This window comes from Anopheles coustani, chromosome 3 (genome assembly GCF_943734705.1).
Source record: "Anopheles coustani chromosome 3, idAnoCousDA_361_x.2, whole genome shotgun sequence".
In the NCBI taxonomy this organism is placed as follows: domain Eukaryota; kingdom Metazoa; phylum Arthropoda; class Insecta; order Diptera; family Culicidae; genus Anopheles; species Anopheles coustani.
The window spans coordinates 48850782-48876997 of NC_071288.1; the positions used below are offsets into that span (position 1 = coordinate 48850782).

The 26216-nt window shown below is 46.1% G+C and overlaps 2 protein-coding genes across 2 annotated transcripts in view; both read right to left on the reverse strand.

The window, feature by feature from the left end:
• Nucleotides 1-3754: 3754 nt before the first annotated feature.
• Nucleotides 3755-4312, reverse strand: LOC131262317 (uncharacterized). Its single transcript, XM_058264296.1, has one exon. It carries the CDS (start codon nucleotides 4310-4312, stop codon nucleotides 3755-3757), a length of 558 nt encoding a protein of 185 aa, XP_058120279.1.
• Nucleotides 4313-4774: 462 nt separating this feature from the next.
• The window catches only part of LOC131260341 (nuclear receptor subfamily 2 group F member 1-B), an 83441-nt gene continuing 61999 nt past the window's right edge, over nucleotides 4775-26216 (reverse strand). The window contains exons 4-5 of the mRNA XM_058262040.1: nucleotides 5036-5193; nucleotides 4775-4891 (exon numbers count right to left, since the gene is read on the reverse strand). Coding sequence (XP_058118023.1) covers nucleotides 4775-4891; nucleotides 5036-5193 — 275 coding nt within the window. The remainder of the gene's footprint in view (nucleotides 4892-5035; nucleotides 5194-26216) is intronic.

A 26216-nucleotide genomic window follows, 5' to 3' on the forward strand; every position in this document is an offset into this window, starting at 1 on the left:
GAAATTGAAAGACCATTTTGATATCAATATGTTAGGTGAAGTTAAAAACTTTCTAGGGCTTCAGGTATCACGAAATAGTGAAGGTATTTTTAGTCTTGGCGCTCAAAATCATATCGATGGATTGATTGTAAAACTTGGACTAACAGACGCTAAAGTGGCGAAGACACCAATGGATGAAGGTTATTTCCGAGATGAAGAACCAAGTGCGACCTTGAAAGAAGGTACGCAGTATAGGAGCATTGTAGGCAGCCTGATGTACATTGCAAATTGCGCTAGACCTGATATTGCGGCATGTGTTGGAATACTCGGAAGAAAGTTCAGCGAACCAACCGAAAAGGATTATGTAGCGGCAAAGCGAGTGGTAAGGTACTTGAAAGGTACAAGGAATTGGCTTTTACATCTCGGAGGCAAATCGCATCAAACACTTGAAGGATTTTCGGATGCAGATTGGGCAGGAGATGTTAATAGTAGGAAATCTACTACAGGGTTTATGATCCTTTACGCAGGAGGAGTAATCTCATGGACAAGTAGACGTCAGAGTTGTATAAGTCTATCATCTATGGAGGCTGAATATTGCGCACTTACTGAGGCATGTCAGGAAATAGTATGGCAAAGGCGTCTCCTAGAAGATATGCGAGAAAATATAAGTGGACCGACAATAATACATGAAGACAATCAATCATGTATAAGTTTTGCAGGAACAGGAAAGACTACTAGAAGGTCGAAACATATTGAAACAAAACAAAATTATGTAAAGGATTTGATAGACAGGAATGTAGTGACCCTGCGGTATTGTCCCACTGAAGATATGACTGCGGATATCTTTACCAAGCCGTTAGGAACGGTGAAACATTCAAAATTTAGTAAAAATTTGAATCTTTGGTAATGTGTGTAAACGTTGAGGAGGAGTGTTAGAAATAAGCACCGTTTAGCACACCTTAGTTATAACTACCTTGTGTAGACATTTCTCTGCTTGGAGAGTTAAGGATCTGGCATCACTGTTGTGACGACCAGAACGGTATATAAACCGATGCGCGTGAAGTATTATTTGTAGTCGTAGCAAACCGTGGAATAAAGCTCAAAACTGTATTTCGTATTCTCACATTAACATGGGTGCGGTGAACAATTTATAACGAGTCAATCCGAAGCCGAAGGTTTAACAAATAGAACAGTTATAATAATAAGCCGAAGGTCCGAAGTACGTCTCTCTTGTTCGAAGGCACACTCAAGAGTGTTCAGTTTATTCCTCCACGTTTGTTTGACAGTTTCATCGCTGGTGGTGGACGCAGCCACTTATATGACAGGTGCATGACAGCTGGTGGTCGCAGCCACCATCATGACAGATAACTTATAAGAACCTTATGATAACGGTCGGACGTTACATAATAAAATTTGTTCGACAGGATCATGTTTGATCAGGACGCTATTTGACGATTTCTGTGAAGGGGCCAGCCCTGTCTTTTATCTACCTTGGAAGGTATATTATAAGTTTGACCGTCTATGAGCCGATTGCGAAGGACAGGAATCGATTGGGGACCAAATGATTAATGATATCGATCGGTAATTAATGACATTCAGTTGGATATTCTCAGTCGGGCAAAGCGTCGGGACAAACTCTTGGCAAACATACACTGATTGGTGGGTGGGATTAATCGTGTTTGAAGCCAAAACTAATGTTTTGGAAGAAAAACAAAATTCAGAAACATATTATAATAATCAAAACCAATAAAAGAAAATTATTTACAAAAGGCATCTATTCAGATTTATATAGTTTTTTCTTTTTATTTCTCGCTAGTTATTTTCCTCAACTTCTTCCACTGTTCTCAATCAATCGTGGTGTATATAAATATTACATATGTTTTTTGTTTCGTTTTAAAAGTATTTTTACTTCCTTTTTCATTTCTTACAGTAAGATTTTTTCCTCTCTACATGCGTTTGTTTTGCTTCACATTAGCATTCGCATACCTTCCGTAACCTTTCGTTTAGCTAATTTGTTCATTTTTCCGCGAGCGATCCAGTGCTTTCTGTTACACCTTTTTGTTTTATTTTGAGTCAATCATGCAACACCTTGCAAAACATTTGCAGCTACTAACCAATTTACCCCACTTTGAATGAAGTAAAAAGTTTGTTGAAGTAGGTCCGCACCAGTTGGGCCTACATAAAAATGAGACAGGAATATTGAAACGACCTTAAAATCATATGCTTGGATTTTAAGGTATGGTTTGGGCCGTTCGGTTCCGGTTGTTAAATTAACTAAACTATTTTGATTCAGCTACCAACGCTTAGTTGCACCTAGCGCTATTTTTCCTTAACACTAGCATATTTCCAACTTTGCACATCGATCGAGCCCGCGGAAGAACGTTGGCTTATTTTTTTTTGTTTTTGCTTTTTGGTGTATTTACATTGAAATTGTCGGATTAAACGGTAGCGCACGATGATGAGCTTACATAATATGTTGCGTGTTGTCTGTGTGTGTGTTTAAATGTATCAGCATAGTTTCTACTATTCCCATTCAAACCCCATGCTGATCCCTTTTCTGCCCGGATACGTTTTAATCGCAGCATTAGCTAATAGCATTTCCGCGTCGTGTAACATCTTGGCTTAAATTTGAGATTGGTATGGTTCGAGAATATAACTTACAACGATGGACAGGGCTTTTAGATGATTCACTTTGTCGTGACAAACATTAGCCTAACGTAGAAATCACTTATCGAATGATGCTTACGTGATAGTTCACAGCTGGATTGCGCAAGGGACAGTATAGAATTTCCGGGGAAAAGATGGAACCGATTGTGGTGTCCTTATTATTTTGGTTTTTTTTTCTGGATCGGTATTTACAGCGGGGCACTTCCGGCGGGTGCCATAAGATGGAAAGATTTCGCTACGACAAAAGCGCTACAGAAGGGAACCCTTGTGGACGGTCAACAGTTTTGATTAGACTTTTGCTTCTTTTAAAGGTCCGTTTGTTTGGTTGATTTAGGATTGCTATTTTGTTTTCATAAATAAGCTACAGTACAAACAGAAAGTACTGCGTTGCTCGTCGAAACTTTTTGGGTTGTGCTTTTCCATGGTCAAGTTCACTCAACGGTGGTTTTACTCTGTCGGTAGTTCTATGCTGTAATGTTGGTGGTTGAAAATGTTTGCCAAATGATTAGTACAACCCTTTTTACACTTCTTAAATTCCTCAGTTATTGTTTCACAAATGCCACCTGCTACTGTTTAACCCTTATTTACCCTTTGTTTATTACTCTATATTGCAATATCAATTTTTTGTTCATGAGACCTTTCCTAGATTACTGTTGTAGCTTTTGTTTTTAGTTATACTTTTTTTTAATTACACACATATATTGCGATTAGATTTTCTCCTCCTCTTTACACACTACCGAAGGACTTGCGCTGGACTGATACACCTCAAATGGCCTTTGCTTGCGGGTGTAGATTGCACGGCAACTTAGAGTATTAGAAGGAAGGTTTAATTTAACATACAACAACCGAAATAAACGAATAGAACTAGGTCAAGGTAAGGAGCCGGAGAGGGATCTGCTCACCATAAATAACACGCGCACCATCTGTGTTGTTTTCTAACATTCTCTTGGAGAATACATTGTACAGAAATAAAATACGCTGGATCGCTGCGGTTTCATAAGCGTACAGCAACACGCAACTAGCCATGTTCAGGTCGGAGGAAAAATTACTAAACCGTCTTGGAACCGATATCTTGGATAATCTGCATCGTTGGAGAGAGCGCTGTTTACTAGACTTCATCATCAACAACAGACACCGTGGCGTCGTCGGAAGCGAGTAGCCCGTGCTGTGGTCCGCTGTTGCTAGCGGAATCGGCCGTCCGTCGATCACCGTCGAGCAGGTTGGCCCCTATCAGGATGCCCGAAAGATCCGCCGGATGCGAGCGATGTTTCCGGTGCCCTTCGTTTGACGGGTCGTTGGCCAACCGGCCAGCTTGAGCTTGGTTGTTGCTGGTGCTGCTTCCGCTGGCTGCTGTTGTGGCCGCCAGAGCTGCCAGCGTGCTGTCAAAGGTATTGGCTACCTCATCGTTGCCATCGATCGTTGTGCAGCTGCCGGTACTGTCGCTTCCGCTGCCGGCCGCGCCGTGGTTGGTATTGGTGCTGGAACCTGCGTCACCGGCACCACCGCTCCGGGTGCTCCCAACACTGGCCGTGCTGACGTGACTGCTGGTGCTGCTGGCCGCACCGCCTGCCACTATCGCTCCCCCGCTGACGAAGTTGAGCGTGTTTTGGAACTGCGTGAACTGACTGGTGCTCGCCATCAGCGAGGAGAGGGCGGCCGCGGCCATGTCCGAGCAACAGCTGCTGTAGTACGAGCTGGATGAAGGTGAGAGTGCCAGAGGTTGCGATGATGCCTGACCCAACGACAACTGTGAATGTTGTTGCTGATGTTGCTGATGTTGCTGCTGTTGCTGTTGCTGCTGTTGGAGCTGCTGTTGATGTTGCTCTTGCTGCTCTTGCAGCTGCTGATGAGCCTGAAGATGGTTGACCAGTTGCTGATGCTGTTGTTCCTGTTGCTGAGCTGAATGGGATTGTTGGTGTTGCTGCAGCTCCTGCAAATGCTGCTGTTGCTGCTGCTGCTGCTGGGTATGGTGTGCCTGGTGTTGCTGCTGAAGTTGCTGCTGCTGTTGCTGCTGCTGCTGCTGCTGATGCTGATGTTGCAGGGTGGCCGCCGCTACTGCGGTAGATGACGCACCGCCCATCATCAGTGAAGATCATGTCGTTGTCAGTTGACGCCACACGGCCGTGTGTCACATCGAAGGTAGGTAGGGCCAGGAGAAACTATTGCCCGATAACAGCATGTCGCGGATCAGCGTTTCTATGGGCGTTTTGCCCACCAGCCGGACGAAGAAGAGCTGCTCTATAACCTGCAACGAACGAGCAAAAGCGTACACGAACGCTGCGATCAGTAACTTGTATAGCTGCCAAACCGGATGCGGAACTGTTTTCGTCCTGTAGGAACAAACTGATTCGGCACATTAGTGTGTACATACTAAGCCATTTCTCCATACCTGCGACGACACCGTCCTTAGCGAGGGTAGACGTAACAGCAGCTTGCCGAACCGGGTCGGCTGGTTAGGATACTGTGACCGGCAATACTCCTCCAGGGCGCATTGGGATTTTTCCTGCAACGATTCGATGTGTGCCACGTCCGAGAGTCCACAAGCATCTGGAAGAGGGGAAGGAGAATAAAACACATTATTCAACTGGCCCATTCAGCACTAATATTGGAGAAGTCTTTGTTGGGATTCGATCGGGAGTATTTGGGATTTTGGACGTGAGTTAAAAATAAATCATAATTAAATAAAATTATATCCACCTTTTACCGTGTGTTAACTGATTGTTAGAAGAGAGCAAATCATTCAATTAATGGTGCAAATGGGAAAAGCCGTGCTTGTATGTGTGGTTTTGTGTGTTGTGGGGTGCCTTCTTAGTGGTGTTGTTGGGTTAATAAATGCCGAACAGAAAAATAAAAACTAGAGATGAAAATATTAGTAAAGCGAAAGTAAAGTAAAGAAAGAAACATATGAAGAAAGTAAGATAATGTTGTAAGAATCCTGGCTGAAAGAAATAAAACACAAAATGATTAGTGAACGGAATATAACAAAATGATATGAATTAGACCAGAATGAAAAGATATAAAATAATTTAAAAATTGTCTAAGGATATTCCAATTCAAGGTATTTCCCATCGATGTTTAGGTCGTTGCTTCCAAAAAATGTTTGCAGAACATTTCTCTACCTTTTCTAAATACAATTCGAGTGAAGGTGGCTGCCATTAGCAGAAGCATAAATTACTTACTACTGACTACTGTCCATACAAAATTCAACCATATTACGTGGATTCCCGCAGAGGGGAATGAAAATACTCCCGAACGAATCGAGGAAAATTAGGTGGGGAGTCGGAAAACCCGAAAAACCCACTTGAGACATTGTCCAAATTCCAAACCTAAGCTACCGGCACGCCACAACGGAGAAGGAGACACATAAATCACGATATATGGTTGACGCATCATCTCCACCTTGCCATCCATTCACCAGACTGCAAATGCCTCCCAGGGTCCTTCGTGGTTGAAGTGCTTACTTTTCGTCTTCTTCTTCTACTTCTGGTCACAATGTTTGATTTTATCTGCCTTCTTGAAGGTGAAATATGTTCATGTCGAAGCGACAGCGTGTCCCGCCGAGGTTATGTTTTAATTCACCGATTTGGCATGGCTCGAAAACGAGCAATCAAGCAACCATCCGCTGGCATTCGGGACTTGTTAACTCGTCAAACCCAATCTACCACTCCCTCCTCCTGTCGACGGGCATCGCGGCTCCTCGCGGAACGTGTATCGAAACGCGAACTAAATTGAGCCGTGAGGCCTCCTTCAAGCGATAAATACTGATCAACCCCATCAGGGGTTGGCCAAGGATCCCAAAACAAAAACCCGGAGTTTGGTGTCTCACAGAGGCACAACGAGTCGCGTGCCTTCTCCAACCATCCAGCGGACCGGGACGGGAGCGTGTTAAATACTGGCCTGCTAATCAAGTAGCGCATGGGTAATTAAAATTTATTCATTCGCCGCCGTCTGCCGTCGTCGCCTACTACGGGATCACGCGCGCACACGCATTATCGTACGGGTGCGCGTGATCGCGAGCTAAAGATGCGCACTTGAGGACATTCCATTCCGGTGAAAGGCTGTCATGGATGAAACGAAACAAAAAAGAAAGAAAAAAAACGAAGGGAATACCACTTGACTTCCCGTCCCTCTTGTCCTTACTAATGGGTTAGCCAATAAAGACGAGAAACCCTCCCCCCTTCTCGTTCGCAACATCAGATAACATCTGTTTGTCAAAAGTACAGCTATCACGCGGCGAGGCACGGAACGCGGGAGACTCCAGCGCGTGGTCCTGGAAGGTCCCACGGCGTAGGCCGATGCGATACTGCTTCTGACGATGATGGGTGTACAACATGAATAACATAATTCCCACTCCGTCATTCCCACTTCGGTCCCACTCGGCCATGGGATGACGCTTAAAGGCTTATACTTAGCGAGCTCGTTTTGCTCACCTGTTTCGCCTGAAGTGGTTCGGGTATGGTACGGCGTTTAGCTTGGATGGCTGGGAGGAGGGGTTCGTGAAGGGTGCCCAAATTTAATTGGGCTTACTATTTTTTATGACCCTAACTGTCACTCATTTATCCACTTCCCTTTGAGAACCTCTGACGACAAATCTTAATGCTTAAGATGTTAGGAGAAGCAAAAAACCAGGAAAAGATTTTACCCAACGCTGGTAAAACGTTACTTCTTTTTCGATCATCCACGTTGAGGCCTTACATATGTTTCGGGTTGTAGTTCAACGTGTCAGGCGGATGTGCTGGTAACACCAGTGACCCTATTTGTATCGGATTCTGGATCGAGCGAAGTTACTCGGGATCGATCTTCGAATGGTGATAGTTTTTTTTAATTCGTTCCTTATTTAACTGACTTCGCTTGCTCCAGAAAATAAAAAAAACGCTTAAAAAACACACACCCTTCACTGGTACCCCACACCCACCCAACTAAGTCAAAGTGATGCGCAACAACTGTTGCGTAATCGGGTGTCTATCATCTCATGCGCCTTCACTAGAAGTGCCCTCGGGAAGGGTGATGAAATTCAATTAAATTGCTTTCAATTTAATGAACCTAGTGGACCGCGGTGACATATCAAGCCGGGCCGGGTAGAAACGGGGAGCTTCCCATTTGTCTATGCTGTATCGCTTAACCGATCGTTGCCTTCGGATCGTAGGAAGGCGGAATGATCTAGCCAGCGATGCATCAAAAGAACTTGCCAGCCGAAAAGAACCGGAGGACCCACGGGGTGGAGCGCGAGCCCGCAAGGGTGGGCACAAAATTAAAGACAATAATCTTTATTTTCCATCATCGGGGAGCGCTAAAACGGGTGGCATTTCCACCCGGTCCCACCACCGTGGACAGCGTGCTGCCCCGGTTTCCTCCGGCCTTGTCTCGGGCCGCCTAGCCGTCCGGCATGGCGTACACATACATTCTTCGCCCCATTCGGACCAATTAGTGCAAATTGTTACTGATTACAAACACTTTATGTAGGTCGATTGACAACCGAACGGTGGAGGCGGGTGCCAAGTGTGTTTGAGAAGGTTTGTGGGTTGTTGGTTGTGGACAGATGTATTTTTTGAAATTCATTTTGGGGTTCGAAGAAGGGAGTCGTTCGCTTGTATTTGATTTAAATCAAACAAATAAGAAACGGCGACCTTCAGTGGTTCAATTATTTTTCGTTAGTTTTGTAAACTGTTGACACAGTTCAAGAGAAATTTGAGTGTAACAAGAATATGTTCTTGTAAGTGCCATTATTATGCACACGCATACAGCATCGAGGATCATCTTATGCTTCCCATCGTCCAGCGTTTTCAAACCCAAAAGAATCTTTTACAACAGCCGCAAAAGGCACATTGCGTTTGAGATTGTTCCTCGCATTTCCCACAAGTACCGACGGCCAGCAACGTCTCAGCCGAACGTCTTAATGATGTAACTGATACTTTTCCAAGGTGGACGAAATTTCCTTCGAGATCGGTAGACCCGTTCTCTGCGCGTGTCCCGTGCGCCATTTTTAATGAGCAAAATTTTCGCAGAGCCATCGTCTTCACGATGCGCTATGCCGATGAAACCGATAGGACGGACAGTGAGAACGTCGGCCCATTGCTTGCCGAAAGTATTAAAAAGTTATTTAGAAAATGCTGAGCAGTATGAATTTTTTTCGTACAATTACCTACCCCTAAGTGGGGGGTAAGGATGGAAAGTAGTTGGGGTGGGGTACTTTTTTCAAAATAAAAAATAAAAAATGTAAACCCACATCAGAGCACGGTCCGCTCGTGACGTGAGTCCCGGGGCGACATCAAAGACATTTCCCGTACCGCACTGGAAGGTGGATTATACGGAGCGCATTTAACGAACACGGGTAATAATCTCATGATGATGAATTTTCCACCTCATTCCGGGGGCTATGGGGGTGGGTGGAAGGATGTTCACGTAAAGCCGTCAAAATTACCATCCTTTGATGCATGAGATCGTTTTGAGATTTTTTAAAACAGCCCAAATAGACACACTCCACCAGACAGACTCCCTGTTGCCGCCGTTTGCCTACGGGATTTCGCTGACTTCGCCGGTCGGAATTGGATGTACGCCCAAGCACATAAATTAGCCTCTCATCGACGTCACCACGAGGGCCCCCATTTGCCCGCCTCTCGATCGAACGGCTCGAGTTAAAACTCAATCGAGTCATTAAGCAGTGTTTAGCATTTGTTTCGACTGTCAGCAAAATATTTATTACGCTTTTATTACCACTTTCTTCGGCGCATTCCACGGAACCCATTTCCCGGCGCCGACAAACGGGGATGCGGGATTCTCGGGCGCAGTTAATAGATCAAATTCTTCCAGCGATGCGCCACGACACGCGCGACACGTGGTCCCCGTCAGCTGTACCCGATCGTGCGCCCTTTCTCGTAATGCGTGTGTCTTTCACATTTCCCTCCCGCTTTCGATGGTGGTAAATTAAGTTGACTACTTGGAGGTTGGTGTTTGCATGCGTCTTATGCATCTTGTATTCCGTAAGATCTCAGAATAGGGCGTCGGCGAGGGACCTCATGAACATCTTAAACAAAGAGCGAGTGTGAGAAAACTAACACTGTTCCCTGTCTGCGCTTGAAGGAAACTCCACTACCGAACCGTGTTCTTGTGGTCAAGCTGAACCCAGTGGTATCGATAGTACGCTGTTTAAATTAAGCGTTATTAGTTATGCTATGAAAGTGTCTCTTAGTCTCCCATTCCAGCACCCAGCGGCTGGTGAGAAGTCGCGGACAGCACAGTTCATCATCAATTCCGGCGGCTGATCAACGGAGGCGGGCAGATACTTGGGACGCGCTCGCCTTGGAAGAAAGGGCCACACACTAGCAGATGACACGCTAATGGAGCTAATGGAGATGGAATAATTAAAATAATATACGCGGATTACATGGGAATTAATTAAAAGCCCCAGCCCCGGGGAGTTCTCGAGTTCTCAACGAGAGGATCAATTTATGATGCACTTGCGACGAGAAGAGGCTATTCAAATGAAGCAGAGGAAACGTAAATATGTTTCAACATTTGTTATCAGTTAATTTGAGGATTCTAGTTGTTGGTCATAAGAACCAGCTCGACTGTTTTATTCCCTGCATCGACGTTTGCTTCAAACCATTGCCGATGCTTAAATTATAATTAATTTTCCTCCTCCAGATATCGCCCACCGCGACTGGACGCCATTTTACATTCGGCGGTAATTTTCTCTGCCAGTGTGCAAACAAACCTCCCTCCAAAGGGACGCGAGACCTCCGGAGCATTTGGCGGTAATTGGCTGGGTTGGGCTATTCCGGCCCTCGTGATGACTCCTGGGGCTCGAGGGGGCGGCTTGCGACGGGACAAACGTTGTAAAGAAAACTGGCAAAAATCTCTCGCGCGTACTGTAAGGTAAATCTTACGCCGAACCCCGTCAAGCCCTTGTATACGTCCGCCATCCTCCACGTATCCGTCAATTAATCATCAATCGATAAACGTTAGCGGTGGACGGTGGATCCCGTGGCCACTTCTCTCGGTGTGTGCGTGTGTGCGGCGCGGCACAACCGAAAGGGCAGGGTGACGCAGGATGGTGGTTCGCCTCGACCGAACCAACCAATAAAAGATAGCGCACTTTATTAAATTTCATTGGCGTGTTGTGCCTGCGGTTTGCGAAAACCGGGGGGGATATCGCGCGCGCGCTTCCTTTCGATGGGCGGCCAAACAGTGTCCGTCCCCTCCGCCCCGGCAGCATTCCAATCCTGCGCCCACCGTCGAAATGATCGTAAAAACAAATATTTGAAATGTTTTATTGTTTGCTTCGGCGCTGATTGCACAACTGCCATTAATAAACTTTACTCGGCGTGCGGGCCTTTGTCTGTGTTGCTCTTTCTGCTGGTGTGTTTTTTTACATATCTCTCCCTCCCACTACCAGCCTCCGAGCTTCATTTTGTGTATCTTAAGGGAGTCTTCTTAGTTACATTCACCTGCACCCTCACCCACTAGCCGTAAGGGGATGGACCTGTAGCCTCACAAGCCTAGCAGAAGACTCCTAAACTGCAATCCATCCCCAATGGTGTTTTTGAAGGTGAGCCTTTAAAATGAAACCAAACAACGCTCACCGTAAGCAACATGGAACAGTGGCCCCACCGTACGAACCTTTCCGAAACGAGGGCTATAAATACTTCTGTCCCTGGTTCCGACGGCAGTGCATCTCGGAACTCGAACTCCAAGACGGTCCCATCGGTTCGTGCCGATGGGCGTTAACTGACCCATCCATCCATCCGCCCCCCGAAAAAAGGGTGGCCCGGGTTCGACGCGCGCGCACACACCATCGCGATGACACGCGAAGGTGATGATGGCCGGTCGACGATGGCGAAGGGGCAGCATCCACCCAACGGAGAGGAACGAAAAGGGTGGGGCTAGGACAGAACGCAAAAAATCCTACGACAACCAACACTGTGATTGTAAACGCCCTCTTGGTGTTTGCCGATGACTCGGCTCTTCATTCCCCTCGTTAACCTTCCGGATGATGATCTCCCCGGTGGAGGTGGAAAAAACCAAAAACCGAATCCTTTGCCGTTCGCATCCAAATCCAATGAATGAAAACCCCGCTAAGGAATGGTGTCCACGCTGACGTTGCGTTGTCGCACGAGTTTGCGTTGACCGAAAAACGAGAAAAAGCACAATAAAACCCTTTTGCTGTTCCTGGCGCTTCGGAATGTTTGTTTCTGCCCGCATGGACCTGCAGTCGGAGAGAGATTTCCATCAGTGATATATAGCCGTTCATTACATGTAAAACGTACACCGTTATTGCTGTTTTTAAACCGTTTTCCACTACCGATCGTTCGAATGTTTTACACGGAGTGCCATTTCGTTGTTAGAGCCATGAGTACAAGGGTATCTGGAGTTGGAGAAAATGGTATCGAGATCGAAGGGTTTGGTTGCATGAAGTTTGGTTAACTCTATTGCTATCTCAATTGTCGGACATTGAACAAGGTCTTTTTATGTAACATTTTTAGGCAGTAGTGTTGTAGAAATGTTTCTTAAATTAGTCAATAGTCGATTTGGAAGTTGGGAAATCAATAACGATACGGAGGATGGGCTTTTTTTAAATTCCAAGAAAGGTACAAGGAAAGTTTTCAAACTATATTTTAATTATACTAGAATTCATCTAAAGAAAAAGAACACAAGATTGACTAACATTCGTAGATGAACGCAACAAGGACGAAGTGAAAGAAGTTGTTCTGTATACTTATTTTGCTTACTCAGTTTATTATTAGAATTTTCAGTTCTGTTTTTAATTTAATTAACTTAGAGCCCCTAAATGCACAAAGCAGTTAGCAATCTATTGAGTGCATAAACCATCAGCAACTTGTACTTTTAAATCAGTATTTTCATTCTAATTACGCATAATCACTCCTAAAGTTGAAGGAATACACCTCCCAGAGTTTTCCAAACTCCCTTTTTTTCGTTGAAACTCTGCGCAACAAAAAGTTGTAGAATATGATGGGTTTTTAATAATAAATTACTCAATAAGTAAGCAGCTCGCCAAATTGCAGACTTGCACCCGGAACCGGGGAAAACTAGCAGACGATGGAAAGGCGGGATTTTGACTTTGTAATCTGCCAGGACCACCCGGGACGCCACAGTGCACTGTTGTGCATTGTTGAGCAGTAGAATAAAACCCAAACGCACACGAACGCGTTTACCATTTGCGGCACAACTCTTTCCTGCCTAATCCCTACGATCCCAGAATACTTTTATCCGCCTTTACGTACCTACACCAATGAATGATTTCTCCGTAGGAAAACTGTGCAGAATAACAGTGTAACCTGCAGTGCTCTACGAAAGGATTACCGAGCAGTATGAAATAATCGAAATTATGTGCGCTAAACGACGTGTGTTCTGCGTTTGCTTTGATGTTTTTCGGTGATGATCGGCTGGCCATTGAGCAACCGCAAAGTGACAGCTGTTCATCAGACGATCAAACGTTCGATTGTTTACCGTCCCCTTCTCAGTTCAGTCCACTTGCATTTCGCAACGCGATGGGATGTTTCGGTGGCGGGTCGTGAACAGGTGCAATCTAGTTGTCATGAAATCGGTCCTTTTGAGATGTGTTTAGTGAAATTTAATCAAGCATTAACTGCGGTGCCCAAGAAGCAGCGTGTGCTCATCAAGAACTAAAGTGTACTTTCATCCGATCGATATTTCGGAACAGTTTTTCGCCCCAATCATTCGCCGCGCCGAACACACACCGATCCCTTTGCGGAACGCTATCATTTCCACCAAAGGTCATGTTTACGTTGGGAAAACGTTACGGCTGATTGTGAAACGCTACCGTATCTCGTGTAATCTTGAACGTGGAAAAGGGGTGCATTTTTTATGAAGCAACCGAGTGCGTTTCTATGTTGTTCTTTAACCCGCAATCCGGCTTCCGTTTCACCGACGCATTTGACGTTTGACATTTACGGTTTGCGGTGTGCCGTTGTTGCTGTTGTGTGACCTTACAACTGTTTTTTTTTTCATCAAAGTGGCTCTTACCTAAGGTTTTGGTGTAGGTGGGGAAACAAGCCTGTGCAGTGTGATTGGAAAGATTTATTACCAGTGTCGAATTAATCATCATAGTCCATTGGTGGATTGGTTTGAAGGTAAAAGAAAAGTTTGGGAACATTTCGTGTTTCCACAATAGCTTACCGAGAAGTGTTGGAATTTATAGTATTTTTGAAGATGTAAGGTAAGTGGAGCATGTTTAGATACCTCATCTTCACCGTGGATTTTTTTTATATGAAACATTGTGTAGTTATACTTTTGATATACCGAGCAATTATGATTGATATCCATGTTCCAGATGCATTGATAATAATCAGGGCAAGTCTCGAGTTTCCTCCTGTTTATCAACACTTTTCCTCGTCAATGCTGAAAGTTGTTGTTGAACGCCACGTCATCAATCTTCTGACTTCTTCCGACATTTATTGGAGTTAAACCAGACGTTTGGGACTAGAAAAGGAGTCGAGATCGAACAAATGACCGAAAACCATGTGAGCAACACTCTATCCCCGTGTTGCAACGGAAAAGTGCAAACTGGCACGTTCCATCGTGCGATGTTGTCGGTTCAAGAACACAGTTAGAGTAAATTACATACGCACTACCCGGAGCCATATCCTGCGCTGCCAAAAGTCACGCAACAGCCCTCGACGACGAGGACATGGCATCTGAACTGATGCGATGGGGTAGGAGGTAAATGATAGAGCAGCCAAGTGGCGGCCGTTTCTGGGACATCTCATCATCGCAAATCTTCAAGTGGTGTCAGTTCTAGTTGAAGGGGAAAGCGGACCAATGTTTGCCATACCACAATCCCAAAAATCAACCGACACGATCCTTTCTAGCAGACGTAGGAGACCGTCTGCTATTGTTGTTCGCCTTGGCCCAAACTTACTTCCGTTCCAGACACTTTGGGTGTCGGGAGAGGGAAATGGCACTAAACGGTTGGCACTTAGAGCATCACCCCATGTGGAGGGAGCAAAGGATGGTAAGATTGCAGCTCTCGAGCGCCGGTTACATTAGATGATGCTAATATGGGATAATGTTACCCAGTTCCTGTCACAGGAGCTTCAAGCAAAACTTGTCTCGTCTCAGCGCTGAAATGTTAACAGTTTAATGGCATCCGATGGTGCCATGCATGCGGTACCCCTTCACTCGGGGTTGCTCTCATGGGGAAGCATGCCCAAGTGGTCCCCGCATCTTCCGGGACGGTTTCCTTCAGTAGAAACGGTTTCCACCATCACCAGAATGTCGTGAGTGGGGTGAGGGGGAATGTCGTAAAACAATAATTTTAATCACGGGAAAATGGCTAATCATAATGATGGTAATCGGGTGTAAAACATATGTCTACACAGAGGATGCCGGCGGGGGTACGTGTCAAGACGTGCCCGGAGTACGACGGGGCATGTGTGTTGGTAAGCCTTTAAAGTTTCACGCCGTACGAAAAGAATCTCATAAAACGTGCCCAAGTAGCTTGCTTCACGGATCGGCCACCGTACGAGATTCATCGGAAGGGAAGTTTATGTTGCGGGCGATAGTACCCACACACCGGTTCCAGCATCCCCCCCGCGCCCGGTCGAGGTTGACAAAACAATTAAAATCAAATTAAAATATCTAATTAGTTGCCTTGTTTTCGCTCGGTGTGTGGAGAACGTTGATAAAAAAGTCAGTACACCCTTCGGCGGAGCGAATCAACAATGTCGAGGCCGAAGCCGAAAAGGATACGTACCCTTCGGAATGGAACGGGGTATGCGAGATAACATCGGCCCCGTCACGTTTGACACTTGCGGATGGCACGGTGAAAGTTTACGTGACAGCGCTTGTGAGTTTTCCTTCTTTATTGCGAAAGGGTTCGCCGCTTTCCCTGCGCGAGGGAACTTGCGATAATTTGCTTTTTTCAACACCTGTCATCCAGCGAGCGCTAGACAAACTGTTTGACATTTGATAAGAGGTTGTGGTATTTTTTTGAAAATTCTTTCTATTTCTATCGCCTTTGTTATATAGTGTTATTTTAAAAGAGTTTTCAAATAATAGCTTCCTGTTGGTCCATTTCATTCACCGAACGGACGAAAGCCATGTTTGAGTGCCATCATTACTTTTTCGTTAAATCGACCGTAATGGTTCCGATATCGTAGCCCCGGTTTGGTGTGGATGTTGCCCGACTTTTCTTGCCTCACTTTCGTTGGTGAGCGTTGAAAGTTTTTCCCTTATCTTACATGCCAAAGGCTTTCCAGGTTAGTGCACTTGGAAGGACTGCACAATTGCGCTCCTTCACCTCAACGGTAGGAAGGTGTTTGAAGGATCGGATTGGCATCCGAAATGTGTACTGGAAATGAAAGATGATTCTTTTCTAGTGTTTCGTTATGGATGGTTTCTTCATAAATCTTCAGCATAAATGAGGTTTTGAATGTTTTCTCAGTATAACTGCTTTAAGCAATGTTTTCCATGCGTTTCCAAGTGAAAATTGGTTATGTTCATCAAAAAATTTACCCTATGAAGAAGTACAGCTTTGAGCAAAGTAAATTAAATTTAATCTGTAGCAAAACTGATGCTATCCCGAAATGATCTCTCGTTGTACCTTGAAGTGCAATTGAACACGTCATTAAAAATGAAAAGAAAAGTTAATAAAAAAAATGACACCGCATCGCGAGCACCGCGCTGGTTCACCGGTGGGTTTGCCGTTACAAGTCATTAATCTGCGTCCGACAGACAATGCTACCATGCAATAACCGACCGTGGACACCGAACTTGCTAAAACGGAACGATTTTCCGCCCGGTATTTTGTCACTTCGGATCGCTTTCTCGCTCCTGTTTTCTTCTCTATTTTTTTGTCCTCTGTTTTCCACCAAACCTTCCGTGCAAATTTTGGCCGCTGGAAACACATGTTTCCAAAGCGCCAATACCACCGGAGTTGACACTTCCACCCCTAAATAGACGGATGTGTAGCCGCCACCCCTGAAACTGGCCGTCCATGGATGTCGGTCTTCTCCCAGTTGGCCGTTAAATGAAATTATTTTAATTCGTTCTGGCCCGGGTGGTGAGCTTCTGGTTTCTGCTTGCGTTGGTTTTTGGCTCGACGCGTACAGTTTCATTTCTCATCTCGTTTCGTTCGTACCTAACCATAGATGCGCAAAAACTGTCGGCGAAAAACGAGCAAACAGCGAATGCGGGCCAAAATGTGCCGATGGTTGTTTTTTTGGTTTGTGGTTCCGTTTTATTCGGTTTTTATTGGGGTGATTATTGGCTTAGGCGTTGCACCCCCCCGGGGCCAGACATCAACCCCCACCCCCCGCGGGAAAAGGTACGCGCTGGGAAACGCGTCCGGAAGTAGCCGAGCATGGAAAAGGTTGACAAAAACAAAAAAGAAAAATCGTGAAAAGAGGGTGAGCTCCGAGGACATTTGCGTTTCGGGCGCGCATCCTTCAACGGAGGGTTTTTCCAAGCGCAGACGACGACGAACAACAACAACCTGGTGGGAAGCAGTGCTGCGGTCAGGAAATTATAGACCCGACCGTTGACCGGGCAACCGTGTCCATTGCGGCGGGATGAAGTTGCTTCCGTTTGCGTACGTTTGTGTGTGCGTGTTTTTATCTCTTCATCGTCGCCACCGAACGGCGCGCACGTGTTTGCGTTTTGACACTTTCGGTAGCGGAAAAATCCGTTTCGCACCGGCCACATGGCCACCGGTGAAGGTCGGAGCAAGTGCATTTGGAAGTTGACATTGAAAAAACAGGGGGTGGGAAAGGATTAAACGCCAGCAAATTGTTGGGGTAGCGTTTTTGGCCGCACCAAAAGCCTACCGTTTGTGGCCTGGCATTTTCGGCATGCTGCGAAGAGAAAGAGAGGCAGTATCGATTTTGTTGAGTCCATCCTGTCAACCTCTTTTTAAAGGTCACGACGCGAAAGTACTCACTAGGATTCAATTGGAACCTGTCAGCAGTCACCCTCAACTGTTAGAGGGCTGAAGAAATCTCTGTTTTTCATCGGTTCGATCAGGGAAAAGCACTTTCCTATCGAAAGCCAGCCTACCGATCCTATTTTGCGATCGTGTGTCCCACTTTAATCCACCCAATGAGTCTCGATTCCACTCGGTGCGCCTCAGCCGTCAGCTAAAAGTCACGTATGAAGCGAGCCAAATTGAGTGGAGATCAATTTGCAAACGCACATTATCGTTTGTGGTGTCGTGCCACCATATGGTAAAGGGTCAATAAATAGAAACGTTTCGTTTGCAAAAAAAAAAACACACACACACCCCAACGAGCTCAATCGTCGGACGTCGGGCGATCTCTCAACACCTTGCGCGAGGGCGCCTTAAGGAGGTCAGCGCTATAAAAAGCTCCCTACGGGCTCCATAACGCATCGTCGCACAAGATGATGATGGACCGGTGAATATTGAAACGAGTAAGAATGAATGAAAAAAAAAAATAGTTGAAACCCTAACCCTGGACCTCTACCGCCCTTGGTCCAATGGCTTGGTTAACTGCCATACGCGATGAAATCGGAGGAATGTGCATGGGAGGTGAAATGGGCAGGCACTCGCACCGCTAGAGACTATCATTAGCGTTCAATACTTGTCCGGTTCGTTAAGGGAACGCATTGGGAAGAAATGCTTGATGGAAAACCCCCCCTCCTCGATTGATCCTTGTCCACCGGCGTCAGGGAGGTGCGGTATTTTGCGCGCAAAAATCAAATCGATTGAGGTACAGCGGCGGTACTAATGTAATAGTAAAAAATAACAATAATCTAACGTAATGGACACTGACGGCCCAGGGGGAGGACAAAGGCGAGACAACACCGATCCATCGTTAGGTAGACTGTAGGGCCGGGTGTCTTTTTAAAAAGTCGGCAAAGCCTAAGGCAATCCCGAGGAGGTCAGGTCATATGATGTGGCAGCTGCGGCAACCAGCGGAGGCAACCAGTATCATCACCATCGACAACCATCAACGCCGCCAAAGCGCGTATGGTGTCATCGTTTTCACGGTAAAATACCTTTCAATGAGAGTTGGTTTACTTGACGTATCGTATTCAACTTGCAAGTACAGTAAAACCAACTTTTTCGAGGAACCAAAATAATCTCCATACGAAGGAGAGAAAATCATCCAACTATTATTAAGCTAAGGACGAACTTAATCAGTCACTCGTGTTTTGCAGTTCTGTATTACTTTTTTTTTTTTTTTTTATGTGGCACAACATCCCCTAGTGGGACAAGGCCTCTTTACGAAGAGAGTTTGTGTGACCGAAAGACGGTATATTATAGATCGGTGGTCAGCCGTTCGTAATACCGGAGGGTGCCAGACTCGAGATTCGATCCCACACCTGTGGTGTGGTGTTTCCTCGCGCTACCGCTGCGCCATGGGCACCCACTCTGGATTACTTAGGTACTTCAATTATTCTTCTGTTTAGGGATTTAAATTTGAAATCATAACGATTTGTTTTCTTGGTATTTTATCTTTTTCTATGTTAAATTATTATTTGTTGAAAAATATCATTTACCTTGCTACGTTTTTTATTACATACTTTAGTGCAACAAATTGGTAACGATAAAACTCTTTAATCCATGACGAGCTTCATCGATCGAACCACACTATGTTTTTTTTCATGTTCATGTTTTGTTCACTCTCTACAATAAACGTGATTCGGGATGGTCCCATTCCGTGTCGCGGTTGACCACATTTTGGTCTATGTTGACTCAGGCATCCCTACCCCTCTTCCTCCTCTTGCTCGGCTGGGGTATGATACCGCAATTTTTATTTATTCTAAACCCGCCCTCCGTACAAACGCTTCGTTTGAATCGGGTGTATTTTTGCGTGCAAAAAGGCACACACACACACCCCTCCGAGGGTTGCTGATTGTTGGTGGTGGTAGAAGTGATTTGGAAAATCTATTACCACGTAGCATAGTAAATAGAACCAACGGTAAAAAAAGAGGAGAAAAGAAGGACGAAACAAGTGACACCACCTTTTTCAGACTGTTCACCAAAAAACGCGTTGCATAATAACCGATGGGTGTCCGATGAGGAGGGGATGGTCGTTCAAAGATGTCCTTTCCTGCGCCTTATCGACCAGTGGTCAGTGCGTAGCATTTGGATTTCCCTTCCACCCTTAACAGATGCAAAAAAAAAGAAAACAGCAGAGGGGACGGTACAATTGCTATAAAACCACCGTAAATTATGGTGATATTGAGCGTAGCGAGGATGGGTTTTGCCAAACCCGATGGTAATAAAGCAGTAAAACGCTGCCAAAATGGTTTGGCGAAGGGTCGCCCTGTGATACGAAAAAGAGATGGGCAAAAAACACCACCACCTTACGTTAAATTAAACTTATCCGTAGCGAAAGATTGTGACTTTGCGTTAAGCGTGGTTTAAAATTCATGATGATTAGAATGTCAGAAGGATTGCGAATGACAAAGTGGGGGTAAATGTGAACTAAAGAGGCATGAAGGATCGGGCAGAGGCACTGAAACTATCGTGTTTGGGCAGGGAACTGCAGAGGGGACATTGCATACACACCGTGCGAGTTGCGAAAGAGACAAAAAGCCACCAAGAATTCATGATCAGATGCGACAGGTCATGAGCCGGCTTAAATTCTTGATCTCTTCTAGTATGTAATATAAGATTACATGAACCCAGTTCCCGTGCGGTGGAAAATTAATTTTCCCCGCTTCCCTGTTTCCTTCCCGAAGCACCGGCACAACACGTTATGTGACAGTGCAAGTTCCAACTCGTTAGACATTCCGGTCGTGGCTTACCGCAAAATTTCCATCTGTCCCTTCGCATCTGGTGAATATGAAGGTGAGGACGGGGTTTTGTTTTTGTTTTTGTCTCATTCCCTGCACAGAACTCTTATATCGATCATTGTATTGTTTTTCTTCCGACGATTTGTGCATGCCAAGGTTCCAAACGATATGCGACGCATTGCGATGCTGCGTCTTGTGACGGTCGGTGGTTTGGTCGTCCAAAAATGAGGGCCGGACCCCGGGTCCCGAGGGAAGACCGAGGGAAAAGAAATAAATCTTGCAAATATGATTAATTTGCATAATGTAATAATGCTGGATCGTGGCGGAGCAGGATCGTCGTTCGTGGAACAAGCGCAGGGCCCTACAACGGCACGGAGATTATGCATAGAGATGAAACGGGCTCACGCAAACACACATGGTGGCGCGGATCAGGCGGAGAAAGCGACCCTTGAGCGAGGTTCTGGAGGTACTGCACCGTTCCGGTGGCGTCCATCGCGGGAACGGGGGGCGGTGAGATAAGAAAGCAAAAGGGAAGTACAGTCCCGGGTCGTGAGGATGCGTGAGAAAATTAACAAGTACATGCGGATGGATTCGGGATTGCGCGAAACCTTGAAGCGGAGCGTGTACTTGAACTTTGGACGCCTTCGGTAAGTGTACCGATGCGCCGTGTAAGGGCTATCTGTCGTTCTTGGGTTGTGCAATGAATTTTGATTCTCACATCGGGGGAAAGATGAAACTTTTGTCTTCTGGGGTTTTTTTTTCCTCATACGTCACCGACCGGTCAGTGCGTGGTGCGGGTCCAGAGCCGGCTGTTAGGATCAGGCGGCCTTGGAGAGCTCAAGCACACAGCTGTATATCCACAGGTTTGGGTCCGGAGTTTGTTTGCAGGCCGGCTTCAGCTGATCCTAATCCTGTTTGCTTTGTGGCGCGTGCCTCTTCACGTTCCAGAATTTTGGGTGACCATCAAGATAGGTTACCATCTGCTACAATGCTCTTCCAAAGCACAGACATTGCCGGAAATCCGGTACAAAGGATTCCGAACCGGACAAAGCCATCGATTATCTACGATAGCGCTAAGACGTTTGGGTCGGTTTTGCTTGGGTGGTTCAGAGTTGTTCCTGACGAGAAAGAGAAACGGAACGCCTTTCGGACTCGACTGCGCGATACGGAAGTTCACCTTTGAACCTTCGACCCGACTCGGCAGGAAGCGACTATCTAACACTCAGCTGCAATCCTAACGGTACGTCTAGATCCGATCCGGGGCGCGAAAGACGGATTATGGTACCGGGTCGCGAGATTCCCCTTTACTGCTTTGACCACGACCGACTTTTATTGGCACGCGAGCCGTAAATCACAGCCAGCCTCCCCCCGGTAGCTCATATCTTGGTCCAGGGGAGCGAAGATAGGTGAATTTCACCCAAGCGAGGCACCTTCTAACAAAAAAACTCCGACCGACCGAGGAGAAACTTCTAATAATGGTTATGACTTTTGTGGCCACGGTAACCAATTTGATGGTGGCGGCATGTTTTCCTCTGAAGCCGAGGGAAGAGAAAAAAGGGAAGGCAAACCGAAGCCTAAATGGCACTCCCGCCTGCAAAATCAGCGGGAACCAGCGCCGCCGCAGGAGTCTAATGATGCCAATAGGATGCGACTTGTTTTCACACTTTTCCGATTTGCGAAGTGGTAGCCAATTTGTGTGCCCGTCGTCGTTATCCGAGACTCTCCCGGGTCTAGGGTTTCGGGGTGGCAACCGGACATTGTTCTGGTACTGGGGCAGTTTGTCGTTTGTTTTCCTGTTTGCTTTGCAGGTTCGGCCACATCCTCCCGCTGTCGGGCTGTACAAAGCATGACAGATGGAAGTCATTTGAATAAGACCTCCAGGTGCGTCCGTGTCTCGGATCCAGGTAGGACAAACATGCGGAGGGTCTAAGGTATAAGACCCTAGGCAAAGAAGCTCTTACCGGCAGTTGTCGCAATAAGTAAATGGTTTTCGAGGGAGGAGGATCCTTTATGAGCTATAATAAGCTTCTTTAAAAGGTGCCTTTGAGGTAACTCTTGGGATGCTGTAAGGATGTAATTTACTTTGTTTTAAAATCTTATTGATCATCAAGGCTGATGGGTCAAGCCGGCTTAACATAGAGTTAATCATTTGTTTTCCAATGGAACCACCATCCATTCTGATTCATTCAATTTATTATTCTCCTGTCCACATAAACATTATGTACCATTAAATCATAAAACGCGCATCAAATATTTTAAAAGAAGTGACAAATGAGCAGTCGAATGTATAAATTAAATCTCCAATACTCTTCGGCTCGAGCGACAAACGAGGCAGTTTTTGGTTGACGGTTAAAGTTTAATAGACCACAACATTAATGGAATATTTCTGGAAAGAGATAGAGAGGAAAAGAGAGGGAACAAGCACAAAACCTCCCATCAGGGTGTGCCCTCACACTGTGCTTTCGATAACATGATTCCGTTTGATCCCGACCGATCTTTGCCCACCGAAACCTGGCCGAACCTCTCGTTCCAAAGACTAAATATCTCCAAGTGGGCATTATCGATACACACACACACACATGAAAGCGCTGCTTTTATGACTTTCGCGCCAAGCCCCAAAAGGAACGAACCCGACGATTGTGAACACAGTGTCACCCCTACAGGAACCGGAGATGACCGGTGGAATGGGCCTTTCGATATTAATTTTCAATTAAAACAAACAGGTTCAGCATTTAATCGATTTTATGTGATGGTAGAATTATTTAAATTCCGCCTTTATTTCGGTGTTTTTCAACGTTAATGATTTTCTTTACCTCGGCCGCGTGACCTCCGCGACAGGGGCGGCAGGATAGCGTGAGAGAGAGAGAAAGGGAGAGCCATGGACAGGAAGGATTAACGATTCCGAAACCGATTGGATTCTCGTCGGTTGGGAAAGCTGGCGTTGGCCGGCCATTGCTCGATAGTGCGGAGAGTCGAAATTGCATCGAGATAGCGAAATCGGGAGGTTCAACCCTGCCCGAAAACCGAATGTCCACATCCTTTCTGGTTTGGTAGTACACACGCGGCAGTAAGCATGATAGCGATAATGTTAATAACAAGACTAATGCCAAAACATCGAATCGTTTGAAATGGCCGGGAATGGCGTTTTACGATCAATCCCCCGCGCTGGCCGCAGGCACGGTTCGATTTAATACGCTTTCGGTGTCGGATTGGTTTTTATTTTCGGCCGACCAGCGTTTGGAAACTATCAGAGCCCAGCACCGCGAGCCACCTTGAAGCGAAACGGAATCAGAACGAGATTGGCCCGGATCGGGTTTAATGAGATTATAATTTATGCTAAGTGTAATAAAACGACGCATAACCGTTGACAATTATTGGTCATGTGGTTTTCACCCCACCATTCCTCCGGCCTTCTTCGGGAGATCCCCCAAACCGCCAGATTTAGTTCAACCTGGCGCGATCGGTCGGCCCTGGGATGGGCCAACACGTTTACGAGCCCATAAAAGCTCCGCTTTGATCGCCTCGCGAAGGAGGAGGCTTGCCTTTGTTTTCGGGATTTTCCCGCATCAAACCCAAAATCGACTCACCCACACCCTAATCGGCCGGGGTGATGGAAGGTGCGTCCATCGCCCATTTCGCTCGGTGATCATGTCGCTGTCACCTCGATCGTATCGGACGGTCCATCGGGGAGAAATAAAACGGAACCTAAAGTTGGCTATCGTTTTTTTTTTCTCTCGCCCCAACGTCTATCATAGATACGGGAAAAGGTGTTGGACCAACATGTGTTCTATCGGCTTGTCGATGGTCAATGGCAACAGCACTTGCCCCGGATGACACACCGTGACAAGGGGAAACCGATCGCCAGTGGATAGGCCAAGCCGAAGGCATTTTAACGACGCTATATAATCTCGGGCCGCGAGACCCGGGTAATAACATTCCGTCGACGACACTGAGCCGATGATGATGATGGTGATGGCGCGGTGATGATCTGATCCGCCGCCAGAGACCCCTTCGGTGTTTGCGATCGATTTTACGAGCGTACAAATTGCCCACTATATGGCTGATTAAATCGATTAAAGTGGTCGGGAAACCTAGGAAAACCCGCGGCCCCGCGGGGTTGAGGCTGCGCCCGAATCGGTGATTTATGATAAATCGAGACCGTTGTGCGGGGGGACTCTTCCAGGAGCGGGGAACTGGTTTCGTTGGTTTCGCGAATTTATGGTACGGCGCAAAATTGAAATTAAACGGAACGAGCCTCGGCGATAACGCGCACGGACGTGGTGGTCCGCTCTAATTAGGGACCTCCCGAAAATCGACCGTGGAAGAGGGACCTGAGCCGTCGATGGTAGAGGGTGATGGGTGGGTGAGTTCATTTTTAAGAGGATGCGTAGCCATTATTTGTGCCCGGGGATCGTAAAAATGCACGATCGATTATAATGGCCCGCTCTTTATCGTGCTGGAATGCCGCGTGGTGCTGCCCCTGACGAACCTTCTCGGGATGACGCTGCACTCTTCCGTTTCAGCTGTGTCACTCCCAAAGAAAGGGGGGTTCCGATCGACTCCGATCAGGAAGATATTAACACTTCTTTAATGCCGCTGGGTCGGCGGGTGCGTCGTTCCGGACCCAGCACTTGACCCACCGCCGTCCGAACCATGAATCGCCCGTTGCCGAAACCGATCAAACTGCGTTCGCAAACTGCGGTGGGTCTCTTCGAATCGACTTTGGTTTTTTTTTTATAAATGTGTCTCTGTTACGGTGGATAGTTTTATGGAGCTCATTATGGGCTTTATGAGGCTTTACCACCCCTCGCATGCGTGGAGGCGGACAAGAGAGCGGCACTGGAAAGCGATGTAAAACTCGATGTCACACACCGCGCTAATAAAGGCACATTCCGCACCGAACCGGTAACGATCCGGCCGAAGTGTTCGACTTTACGGCTGCGTCTTGCATATTGGTGCGATTTTAACGACCCACCGGGCTGCAGCGTCGTAAAAATTGGCCGCAGTTCGATGAACTCATTAAAGTCGGCAAGGCGAGGCGAGGCGTGGGCCGCCGGCCTGACCTTTCACTTGCGCCCGCCACCTAGAGCGCCGCGGGATGCTCGCGGGGTGTCCCATTTTATGGGGCCTGATTTGGTTAGAGGAGCGATCTGTAAACAAGCCACGATTTCTTCAGTAGCAGGAGGAGTGTGGAATTTAATTTTATAGATTCCAGAATCTCCGTATTATTCCTGGGGAGTAGGTTTTTTGTTCTATTTCCTTCCGTTTATAAGATGTCTATGTCTCTAGCCATATGCTTTGGTCTAGTGTATGACTTAGTTATATTCATAACATCTTATAGGTTCATTAATTGTTGTCTTAAATTATTGATAAATAGTCCAATCTTTAGATTTCTTTATGTCATAGCAAATACTTAATAACACAGAAGAAAGTTCTTATACCAAATAACTAAATTTTGTAACAGAGGCCTCATATAGCGATGTTAAAATGTTTATGCATTAAAATTAAAATGTTTATGCAAATGTTTATGCATTAAAGACCACGCACGAATTCGATGTAGATTATTTTCAAAATGTACCAGGATCTAGAATCAAAACCAACACATAACCATAACTGTATAGAGTTCCAAATTTAATTTGTGAAGAGAAGAACATTCAATCTGATACTAAGTTTTAATCTGAAGTGTAGAATTGTTGTTGTTACAAACAAAAGTAAAAAATTAACAAATTTTAGGAAGTCTCAACATTGGTTGGGAAGCAACCAAAACTTTAGTCTTTTTATTACACCGATTTGTTTGTAACTGAAAGACCCGTTGCCTGTTTTCCGCGCTT